Below are 12,118 nucleotides of genomic sequence, written 5' to 3' on the forward strand. Positions count from 1 at the left end.
CCCAATGTTTTTGCTCTGTCAAATTCCTGAGCTGGACAACTGTTGAAGGCTTTCTCACGGATAGGCTAATAGCCATCAGTCCTTCTCCTGGGAAGGCTGGAGTTGAAAGTCCACGGCTGCCGAAATTGGCTTCACACGGGCAACTACGGCAGATTCAGACTGTTTCATGGCCACACCTTGTGTACAGAGTACATAAAGACCTGGCATTTCTGTAGCACCTCCCATGGCCTCAGGGTGTCTCAAAGCACTTTGCAATCGATGAAGCCTTGTTGAAGCGTAGTCACTGTCGTAATGTCGAAAACACGACACCCAATTTGCGCGCAGCAAGATCCCACAGTGAGCAATGCGATATTGACCAAATAATCCGTCGGCCGTCGATGTTGTTCGAGTGACAAATATTGTCCAGGACTCCGCGGAGACCTTTGCTGCTCATCTTCGAGATAACGGCATGGGATCCATTACAGTCCCCCAGAGGGACAGTAAAATGGTCGAACAACTCCTCCGAAAGGCAGCACCCCTGACAGTGCAACACTCCATCAAGTACTGCACTGGAGTATCTGCTCTTATCACCGGAACAAGGCCTGAACCTACAACCTTCATGACTCAGGCGGGAGAGCACTTGCTGCAGTGAGCCACGATTACACATTTGGATCAACACTTTAAAAGGCAAGTTGTCAAGTAAGCTCACTGACACAGCTCTCTCTGTTGGAAGGGCTCAACCATGAACTGTTGGCACGGGCTGTGCTCCGCTGTGCTGGGCTGAACCTGGTGTGATTACGTTGTGGAAAATTCCTGTTTCAGATATTGCAGCTGTCATCTCAATCCTGGTATTTCAGGGCAGCTTGGGTTAAATGCTCTTCACTATGGCTGTGCTGAACCGTCATGGCGATTATGGCAGGATTTTCTGGGCCTTCCCGCCGGTGAGATCTTCCAGTCCTGCCCTTGGGGAGGGCTCCCCGACAGTGGGACGAGCGAGCCGCGCGAAACGACATGGACAGCGGCAGGAGTGGAAGTACCCAATCGCAATCCACTTCCGCTGCGGGAAAATTTGTTGCGGGGGGAGGGCTGGAAAATCCCGCCCTTAGTCAGAAATCAAGATGTCAGGGTGGCACGGTGGTGCAGTGGGTTAGCACTGCTGCCTCATGGCGCCTAGGTCCCAGGTTCGATCCCGGCTCTGGGTCACTGTCCGTGTGGAGTTTGCACATTCTCCCCCTGTTTGCGTGGGTTTCTCCCCTGTGGTGTTCTTTGTGTGGTTCAGATCCTGGGATGGTTGGCCACAACTAGCTTTTATATTAAACAAAGCTAAAGATTTATTTACACTACTTAATTGAATTCGATACTTCTATATAATAAACAATTGCCAATAAACTTGCCAATCTACACTCATCTACCACTAATCTCTACATTAATACAATAACGATGATCTGCTCTCACTCACACTATCTTTCCTACAGTCTCTTCTCTCGCCTTCTCCTCAACTCTCTCCCAGAAGGCTTAGCAGAGATGCTTTATATGGGTCTGCATCTAGCTCCCTCTAGTGGTTCTTACAGTTCTGTACATTTCTCATAATGTCACAGCCCCCACAACCCAAAGATCTGTAGGGTAGGTGGATTGGCCAGGCTAAATTGCCCCTCAATTGGAAAAAAAATGAATTGGGTTCTCTAAATTATTTTTTTAAAAAGAAATCAAGGAGTCAATTTCTTAACGCAATTGAATGGATGGCCATAAACCCGAACCACAGCTTACAATAGCCTCCCTTGTCTCTTCAAGGTGTTGACTGCCAACAAAGTACAGCTGTAGCCTTACTATCTCATCCAACGGGCCTTGTTAAGTATGTGTGTTGCTATTCCGCTGCAGAGGCATCAATATGTCAATCTTCTCCTCACTCAACCTCAACCTGCACACGTGCCGAATCTCCAGCGGGGGTTTCAGAGGGGCAGCCCCCCCCCCCCCACCCCCACCCCCCCCCACCCAACACCTGTCTGTTAAGCTGCAGTGCTGCCAATAAGACTAGAAAGCAAATCTTCTTCACATTCAGATTTGTTCTCAGCAGGGATCAACATCTCCATTAACTCCCCCAGTGCCACCTGTATCCCCTGTACCCACATGGCGCAGTCTACTTCAGCATTAAGGGAAATCTATTAAACAATAACACAATTAAGACACCCCAAACGTAACTCAAACCCTGGGGAAGTTAACTCTTTCCCAACAATACATGCCCTGCACCCCCCCCCCCCCCCCCCCCCCCCCCCCCCCCCCCGCTACCCCTAAGTCACTGAGCTGCGGTATTGCAATCCAGGCTGAGGTCATAGTTGCCAGGAGACAGGAACCTCAAACCTTCCAATCCAATAGCATTTTAACCACACTACAAATGAAACTTTTTTTAACTGGCCTCATGTATAAAACGATATTCACTTTGCAAAGTGATGAAAACTTTGGACAGAAAACCAAAGACTGCAACTGTAGGCCCCTGAGTTAATCTTGGAGTGTTCTCTGTAACTGCCAGAGATGGAAATCTCCCCGAAAGTCATTTCCTCCTCTATCCTTTGGCTTCATCTAACTCTTACCAATTTTCATCCTGACACATTTGCTATTTAGGACCTTGGCACCTGACGATGTACTTGTCCCATTTGCTTATGTGTTTCACAATTAGGCTGGTTTGTGTTGCAAAAAAAAAAAAAAAATTGTTTTTCCCTCCATCGCACCACTTGTGGAAAGGGGAAGGTGGGGGATGCCAGACACATCACTTGGCCAGTAACACGCTGGCAACACTGGAAGGAAAGCTGAGCTGTTGCCTAGGTTAACATTTCCCAAATGGGACATTTACTCTTTTGCTAATCGGTTACTGAAGTGGAACAATCAAGTGGAAAATCTGCAGCCAGCAGCATTAGGCAGCAGCAGTGTTAGTACAGTAAGTCAAGGCAATTGCACAGAGCTCTGAGCTGATTGGGGGAGAGGGCTCCTCCACAGCGGAAAGAGCTGAGCCCTTATCCACTGCTCTTTATATTGCTTTGCGCACACATTATCCCCACCACCTTCTCAAGGGCAACTAGAGGTGGGCAATTAGAAGTGGGCAATCAAGGATAGGCTTGACATGAGGTCTGTATTTTCATAAGGACTAGAACAGTGGGTTTGTGACCCACGGGTGGGTTGCGGACGAGTGTCGGGAGGGTCGTGGAGACGTCAATCGCGGCGTTCCCGATCGTGTGGATTCACGCGCAGCAGCCGCAGTAGCCGGCTTTTAACAATGCCGGCTGCGAGCGGCTTTGAAAATGACGGACGCGACCATATAAAAAAATGCGGGTGTACTGCGCATGCGTGCCCGCTCATCGGTGCGCATACCCAGCGAGAAGCACCGCCTCCTCCTGACGACAGCACGCTGACGCAGGAGAAGATTGTTTTTCAAATTCATTGTCATCTTCCTGCCTGAAGCAAGGCAGAGAGCAGGACACGAGTCCCGGGTGCTGACATCACGTGCTTTGGGCGTGATTGCGAATCCTCCATTTTGTCAGCAGACAGGTAAATGAGGACCAAGCAGGCTCACCTAAAGAAACTGGTGGGTCACAAATGTCAGCTGGCGTGGGTTGTGAAGGTCGGCCCGCGTGAGCGCCGAAGGTCGGCCCGCGTGAGCGCCGAAGGTCGGCCCGCGTGAGAGCCGAATGTCGGCCCGCGTGAGAGCCGAAGGTCGGCCCGCGTGAGTGCCGAAGGTCGGCCCGCGTGTGTGCCGAAGGTCGGCCCGCGTGAGCGCCGAAGGTCGGCCCGCGTGAGAGCCAAAGGTCGGCCCGCGTGGGTTGTGAAGGTCGGCCCGCGTGAGTGCCGAAGGTCGGCCCGCGTGGGTTGTGAAGGTCGGCCCGCGTGGGTCCCGAAGGTCGGCCCGCGTGAGCGCCGAAGGTCGGCCCGCGTGTGTGCCGAAGGTCGGTCCCCGTGAGCGCCGAAGGTCGGCCCGCGTGAGCGCCGAAGGTCGGCCCGCGTGAGCGCCGTAGGTCTGCCCGCGTGGGTTGTGAAGGTCGGCCCGCGTGAGTGCCGAAGGTCGGCCCGCGTGGGTCCCGAAGGTCGGCCCGCGTGAGCGCCGAAGGTCGGCCCGCGTGAGCGCCGAAGGTTGGCCCGCGCGAGCGCCGAAGGTCGGCCCGCGCGAGAGCCGAAGGTCGGCCTGCATGAGAGCCGAAGGTCGGCCCGCGTGAGTGCCGAAGGTCGGCCCGCGTGTGTGCCGAAGGTCGGCCCGCGTGAGCGCCGAAGGTCGGCCCGCGTGAGAGCCAAAGGTCGGCCCGCGTGGGTTGTGAAGGTCGGCCCGCGTGAGTGCCGAAGGTCGGCCCGCGTGGGTTGTGAAGGTCGGCCCGCGTGGGTCCCGAAGGTCGGCCCGCGTGAGCGCCGAAGGTCGGCCCGCGTGAGCGCCGAAGGTCGGCCCGCGTGAGCGCCGAAGGTCGGCCCGCGTGAGCGCCGAAGGTCGGCCCGCGTGGGTTGTGAAGGTCAGCCCGCGTGAGCGCCGAAGGTCGGCCCGCGTGGGTGCCGAAGGTCGGCCCGCGTGGGTTGTGAAGGTCGGCCCGCGTGGGTTGTGAAGGTCGGCCCGCGTGGGTGCCGAAGGTCGGCCCGCGTGGGCGCCGAAGGTCGGCCCGCGTGGGTCCCGAAGGTCGGCCCGCGTCATTGCCGAAGGTCGGCCCGCGTGAGCGCCGAAGGTCGGCCCGCGTGGGTGCCGAAGGTCGGCCCGCGTGGGTTGTGAAGGTCGGCCCGCGTGTGTGCCGAAGGTCGGCCCGCGCGAGAGCCGAAGGTCGGCCCGCGTGAGCGCCGAAGGTCGGCCCGCGTGGGTCCCGAAGGTCGGCCCGCGTGGGTTGTGAAGGTCGGCCCGCGTGTGTGCCGAAGGTCGGCCCGCGTGAGCGCCGAAGGTCGGCCCGCGTGTGTGCCGAAGGTCGGCCCGCGTGAGCGCCGAAGGTCGGCCCGCGTGAGCGCCGAAGGTCGGCCCGCGTGAGCGCCGAAGGTCGGCCGGTTGGTAAAAATGGGTCCCCGGAAAAAAAGTTTGAAAAACACTGGACAACAATAAGCAAATTTTGTCACAATGACATGTGTATCCCTGACATGGAATTAAGTAGGTGATGAATCCTCAACACAAACTCTGTTCCTCTATTACCAATTCTTTTCCCCTTCTGGGGCTCTGTTAAAGACTGGTCCAGACTGTTTGAAACCTTCCTATCTAACTCTAAACTGAGCTTCTAACCCCAATTCCTCTCCGGCTAATTTCCGGCACATTAACCCAACCTCAGTCCAATGGTTGTAGAAAATCTCACGGTTCTCCCAATTTAAAATTCTCATCCTTACGTTTGAATCCCTCTGTTCATTCCTCCAGCCCTGCAACCTCCAAGAACCCTCGGCATTTCCTCAGCTCTGTTTTGTTTTCATAGACGTTTCCAGCACAGAAGGAGTCCATTCGGCCCTTTGTGTCCACACCAATCATCAAAGATCTGACCATATTAATCCCATTTTCCAGTCCTTGGCCCATAGCCCTGGAGGTTACGGTGACGAAAGTGAATGTCTAAATATCACATAAATGTTATGAGTTTCTGACTCCACCGCCCTTTCAGGCAGTGGGTTCCGGACTCCCACCACCCTCCGAGTGAAAGTTTCCACTCAACTCCCCTCTTAGCCTTCTACCTATTACCCTAAATCCAAGCCGTATCATAGATATCATAGAATTTACAGTGCAGAAGGAGACCATTCGGCCCATCGGGTCTGCACCGGCCCTTACAAAAAGCAACCCACTCAAGCCCACGTATCTACCCTATCCCCACAACCCAGTAACCCCCACTTAACCTTTTTGGACACTAAGGGCAATTTAGCATGGCCAATCCATCTAACCCGCGGGCAGCACGGTGGCACAGTGGTTAGCATTGCTGCCTACGGCGCTGAGGACCCGGGTTCGAATCCCGGCCCTGGGTCACTGTCCGTGTGGAGTTTGCACATTCTCCCCGTGTCTGCGTGGGTTTCACCCCCACAACCCAAAGATGTGCAGGTTAGGTGAATTGGCCACGCTAAATTGCCCCTTAATTCGAAAAAATAATTGGATACTCTAAATTTATAAAAAAAAAAAAAAAATCCATCTAACCCGCACATCTTTGGACTGTGGGAAGAAACCAGAGCGCCTGGAGGAAACCCACGCACACACGGGGAGAACGTGCAGACTCCGCGGAGGCAGTGACCCAGTCGGGAATCGAACCTGGGACCCTGGAGCTGTGAAGCAATTGCGCTAACCACTATGCTACCCTGCTGCCACCTGGTTATTGACCCCTCTACCAATGGCTTCTTAACCTCCCATTGTCAGACTATTGCTGGCTTTGTGTTCAGTTTGTTATGCTTTATTCATTTTATCCCTGAAACTGTCAGCCTCATCAGCACTCTCTCCCTCCTTTTAAGCTCCTTCAAGATGGCCTCTTTCATCAAGCATTTAGCCACCTGTCCTAATGTCTCCTCCAATGTTTCTTACAACAGTACTTCATTGGCTGTAAAAAAAAAAAATTATTCGTTCATGGGGTGTTGCCCATCCCATCACTGAGGGTATTTAAGTCACATATCTGTGACTGTGGATCTGGAGACACATGTAGGCCAGACCTGGTAAGGACGACAGATTTCCTTCCCTAAAGGACAGTTGTGAGGCAGATGGGTTTTTGCGACAATCGGCAATGGTTTCATGGTCGTCATTGGACTTTTAATTCCCGATTATATTTTTTATCAAATTCAAATTTTACCATCAGCCATGGTGGGATTTGAACCTGGCACTCAGAGCATTACCCTGGGGACCTGGATTACCAGCTCAACAACAATGCCACTGCGCCACTGCCTCCCCTAAAATGCTTTGGGATGTCCTGTGGTCTTAAAAGGTGCTATATAAATGTTTGTTTTTTTTGGTTCATGGTAGAATTGGGGGTGACAGTGGTTAGCGCTGGTGCCTCACATCTCCAGGGTCCCGGGTTCAATTCCAGCCTTGGGTGACTGCCTGTGTGGCGTTTGCACGTTCTCCCCGTGTCTGCGTGGGTTTCCTCCGGGGGCTCCAGTTTCCCCCCACAGTCCAAAGATGTGCAGGTTCGGAGGATTAGCCATGATAAAATTGCCCCTTAGTGTCCAAAAGATTAGATGGGGTTACTGGGTTACAGGGATAGGGTGGAGTCATGGGCCTGGGTAGGGTGCTCTTTCGGAGCAGGCCCGAAGGGCTGAATGGCCTCCTTCTGCACTGTAGGGATTCAATGAATTGTATCTGATCACATTCCTGTCCTGCACCTGTTTAGCACTGTTACAGGGGCTGTTTAGCACAGGGCTAAATCGTCGGCTTTGAAAGCAGACCAAGCAGGCCAGCAGCACGGTTCAATTCCCGTAACAGCCTCCCCGAACAGGCACCGCAATATGGCGACTAGGGGCTTTTCACAGTAACTTCATTCGAAGCCTACTCGTGACAATAAGCGATTTTCATTTCATTTCATTTTTTCATTTCGCCTTGGGATGTTTCCTGAGCTAACAGACTGAAATAAGTGCAAGTTGTTCTGTAAGGATTTTACATTGATTAATTTTAGGCCTCTTCTGTTATCCAAGACTGACAGGAAGAGTTTCAAAATTACATATTGGAGCTCAGCCTTTGCTTGAAAACTCCATCTCACAAAGTCTGAGCAGGTGGACAAGGGATCAATTGTTTGCTTAATTACAAAATGGTGAAATATTGACCATTGTTAACTTGCGACCTCAATATTTGTAGGAGACAGTGATACTGAGAACAAGAGCAAAGCTAAATTCTGGGGCAGGAATCTCCAATCCCCGTGTTTCTCGGAGGTGCGGCGTTCCCTGGTGGCCGAATTCACTACTCCCGCTGCCTGTCAATGGGATTTCCCATTGAAGCCATCCCACCCCACTGGGGGTGCCCTGACGGCGGGAACAGAACATCTCAATGGTTGGAGAATTCCAGCCCTACATCAGTATATATCAAAGAACAAAGAAATATACAGCATAGGAACAGGCCCTTCGGCCCTCCAAGCCTGCGCCAACCATGCTGCCCGTCTAAACTAAAATCTTCTACTCCTCCGGGGTCCGTATCCCTCTATTCCCATCCTATTCATGTATTTGTCAAGATGCCCTTAAACGTCACTATCATCCCTGCTTCCACCACCTCTTCCGGCAGCGAGTTCCAGGCACCCACTACCCTCTGAGTAAAAATCTTGCCTCGTGCATCTCCTCTAAACCTTGCCCCTCGCACCTTAAACCTATGCCCCCTAGTAATTGACCCCTCTACCCTGGAGAAAAGCCTCTGACTATCCACTCTGTCTATGCCCCTCATAATTTTGTAGACCTCTAGCAGGTCGCCCCTCAACCTCCTTCGTTCCAGTGAGAACAAACCGAGTTTATTCAACCTCTCCTCATAGCTAATGCCCTCCATACCAGGCAGCATCCTGGTAAATCTCTTCTGCACCCTCTCTAAAGCCTCCACATCCTTCTGGTAGTGTGGCGACCAGAATTGAACACTATACTCCAAGTGTGGCCTAGTGTCCAAGTGTCATAAATATATATCGTCACAGTCAATTGTCTAGCATTCAGTGAAGATTACCTTCTTCTCATGTCCCCAAGCGCTGACGGAGACAAAGGACCTTCCCAGCTATGCCTCCTGGAGCTGGACATGGACCTGATTAACAAAGGGAATGAATCTTGATCTTCGTTATCTGTCGCATTCTCAAGATCAGACGCACTGTTATTCTGATCATCTCCAGCTCCATCCATTAAACCGCACCGCCCAGCTTTTTGTATCAGGGAAAGCGCGTTGGTTTCTGCAGTTCCTTGCAAGGGGCAACAGGCCACGAGGTCTGACGCAACATTATTTCTCCCAGTGTTGCTGAGTTTAATGCCTGCTCTGGTGATATCCTCTGAGCTGCTGGTCACTGGACACCGAGTGAGGTCCCCAAAGGGGAGTGATCTGAGTTGCAGTGACGATTCTAAAGAGGGGATGTCCTCCAGGCTGCTGGTGGCATCTGTTGCAGAGTCATCGTAATCCAGGAAAAGATCATCCTGCGGATAAATTAGCGAAAGAAACAAATCAGAATTTCTTCAAGCAAGTGCAACAATTGACAAACGGCGCAGCTCTTGAGTCAGAAGGTTGTGCTTTCAAGGACATCAGCAGGTATTCAAGGCTGATACCCCACTGTAACACTCAACACGTGAATCTTTACAAGGTGAGATACCAATTGCAGGTGAACTGAACCAGTGCGTCTGCTACTTTCAAACCTCTGGTGGAACCATAGAACCATAGGAAGATTAAGGCACGGCTCATGTGCCTGCGTAGGCCAAGAAAGAGAAGAAAAAACTAGCTGCTCATTTTACTTTCCAGCACCTGGTCCATAGTCTTGCAGATTACATCACTTCAGATGCAGATGTTTTAAATGAGTTGAATGCTTTAGCCTCAACCACAAACTTAGGCAGCAAATTCCAGACACCCACCGTGCTCTGGGTGAACAAACCTTTTCTCATGTCCCCTCTCATGCCCCTTCTCCAAATCCACCTTAAATCTATGCCCCCCTTGGTAATTTACCCCTCAGCTAGGGGAGCAGGTCTTTCCTATTTACCCTATCGAGGCCCCTCATAATTTTGTATACCTCAACGGGCAGCACGGTAGCATGGTGGTTAGCATCAATGCTTCACAGCTCCAGGGTCCCAGGTTCGATTCCCGGCTGCGTCACTGTCTGTGCGGAGTCTGCATGTTCTCCCCGTGTGTGCGTGGGTTTCCTCCGGGTGCTCCGGTTTCCTCCCACAGTCCAAAGATGTGGGGGTTAGGTGGATTGGCCATGCTAAATTGCCCTTAGTGTCCTAAAAATTAATGTTAATGGGGGTTGTTGGGTTACTGGTATAGGGTGGATACGTGGGCTTGAGTAGTGATCATTGCTTGGCACAACATTGAGGGCCGAAGGGCCTGTTCTGTGCTGTACTGTTCTAAAAAAAAACTAGATCACCCCTCAACTTCCTCTATTCTCAGCAATACAACCCTAGCCTACCTCCAGTAGTCATGAGAAGCGATCCATGATTGCAAGAGTTTCTACTTCCTGTTACAGGGAATGCTTTCCAATATTGAGGAAGACCTCTTCACAACTCACTGTGCCACAGTGAGCACAGGGCAACACTCACCAGAGCACCCAGCAAAAAAAACCTTTCCTAAATAGACATTGTTCAGCAACCCCTCCTAGTTGGTTTCCCTGTGAAGATGGTAGGGGTATGGGGAGGGAGTGGGTCCACAGCCTCAAACCTTAAAACATGCCACCATTCCACAGAACTTTGTGGAGGATGAGAGTAGAACAGGGTCGTGCACTGTATGTTCTATGTTAAGCTCTCGTGTGTGCAACTCCAGAAGACAATGTCAAACAAAATCATCATGGGATCCAAAACTGAGCATAAAACGCACGGACTGAGTTTAAACAAAGTGGCTACATCTAAATCTGAAATAATACCTGGATTCACATATAGCAACCTACTGCATTGAATGTCCTTCCCATGACTAATTTCCCTTAGTCATGCAGTGATGATTATTGTATCACAATATGTAGCTGGATTTAGCAGGGCCCAAATCAATCAGTATTTAGCTGATATTGATTGTGGTAGGAACGTTGGCCAGGACATCCCGCTATCACATTGTACAAAACGAGGCCATTCAGCCCATCAAGTATGCACTGGCCTTGGAAAGAGCACCCTACTTTTCTTTCAATTTAGAGTACCCAATTTTTTTTCCTCCCAATTAAGGGGCAATTTAGCATGGCCAATCCACCTCACCTGCACATCTTTGGGTTGTGGGGGTGAAACCCACGCAGACACGGGGAGAATGTGCAAACTCCACACGGACAGTGACCCAGGGCCGGGATTTGAACCCGGGTACTCAGCGCTGTAGTCCCAGTGCTAACGAATGTGCTACGTGCCACCCTCAGAGGCCCTACTTAAGCCCACAGCTCCACCCTATCCCCGTAACCCTCAATCCAACCTAATCTTTTGGACACTAAGGGACAATTTATCACGGCCAATTCACCTAACCCGCACATCTTTGGACTGTGGGAGGAAACTGGAGCACCTGGAGGAAACCCACGCAGACACGGGGTGAAAGTGCAAACTTCCCACAGACAGTCGCCCGAGGCTGGAATTGAACCCGGGACCCTGGAGCTGTGAGGCAGCAGTGCTAACTGCGGTGCCACCGGCCGCCCAGTTCTTTACTTTCCACCAACTGACCTCAGTCTTAGAGTGCTGTACAATCCAAAATTTGTGTTAAACACATGTTGACCATGTACAGTGTGTCAGAGAAAAAGGATGAACATCTGCATTTAATTTTATTAACAATCTTGTATCTAATCTCAACATTAGACTCAGGAAACGATAATGATAGTAAAAACTGCCCTCAGATAAGATATTCAATCCTTCCATTATATTTCTTAAATTTGTGTTAAATAATACGCGTCCGTAAATATATTTAATTTTTTGGTTGAAAAGTGCCCCTTTTGTGCCGAATGAAATAAATCTGGACGCAAAACAAAAACAATCTCTGTAGTTCTGTTCCTGGCTTGGCCCAGTTCCCGGACAATGCAGGGACTGTGTTTCTGAACACATCGTATGTTTTGGCAGCTCCCACAATAATAGTTGGCCACATGCAAACGTGGATAGTTCCTTGGACAGCAGCCTATGGTCGAGCAACCTCAGGCTGAGCTGCTGCCGGAACCGTCTTTACAGTAAGCCAGCACGCTCCTCAGAGGGCTTCCAAATAGGAACACCCCTTGGGCCACAGAAACAGGAGAAGGCCATTCAGCCCCTCATTCATTTACCTGCCATGTTTCTTGACACTCTGAATGGGCCCAGCTCTAATTTCAAGATTTTCTCTCCCCCCCCTTATTAATGGGCTCCTCCCACCACCAGAGATGGTAGTTACCATTTAGCCTTCCCAGTAACCTCTTCAATCAGCTTAACCACAGAGTTACTTTGATTTCTCTGCTATCCCAATTTGCTGTTAGAGTCTGCTACTTCACTGCAGATAATGCCAAAACAAAGAATTCTCCAGCCCGCCCCGCCGAAAGTAAAATGCTCTGGGAAATATGGGGCGCAATTCTTCCCCCCCATGCCGGGTGGGAGA

At 51.2% G+C, this 12,118-nt stretch overlaps 1 protein-coding gene across 6 annotated transcripts in view; it reads right to left on the minus strand.

The window, feature by feature from the left end:
* The window catches only part of LOC119953186 (rho guanine nucleotide exchange factor 18-like), a 257,696-nt gene that overhangs the window by 142,412 nt on the left and 103,166 nt on the right, over positions 1–12,118 (minus strand). For all 6 annotated transcript variants that reach the window (XM_038777166.1, XM_038777168.1, XM_038777167.1 and 3 more), the window contains exon 3: positions 8,576–9,030. In XM_038777166.1, coding sequence (XP_038633094.1) covers positions 8,576–9,030 — 455 coding nt within the window. The remainder of the gene's footprint in view (positions 1–8,575; positions 9,031–12,118) is intronic.

The sequence above is a fragment of the Scyliorhinus canicula genome, chromosome 18 (genome assembly GCF_902713615.1).
Source record: "Scyliorhinus canicula chromosome 18, sScyCan1.1, whole genome shotgun sequence".
Classification (NCBI taxonomy): domain Eukaryota; kingdom Metazoa; phylum Chordata; class Chondrichthyes; order Carcharhiniformes; family Scyliorhinidae; genus Scyliorhinus; species Scyliorhinus canicula.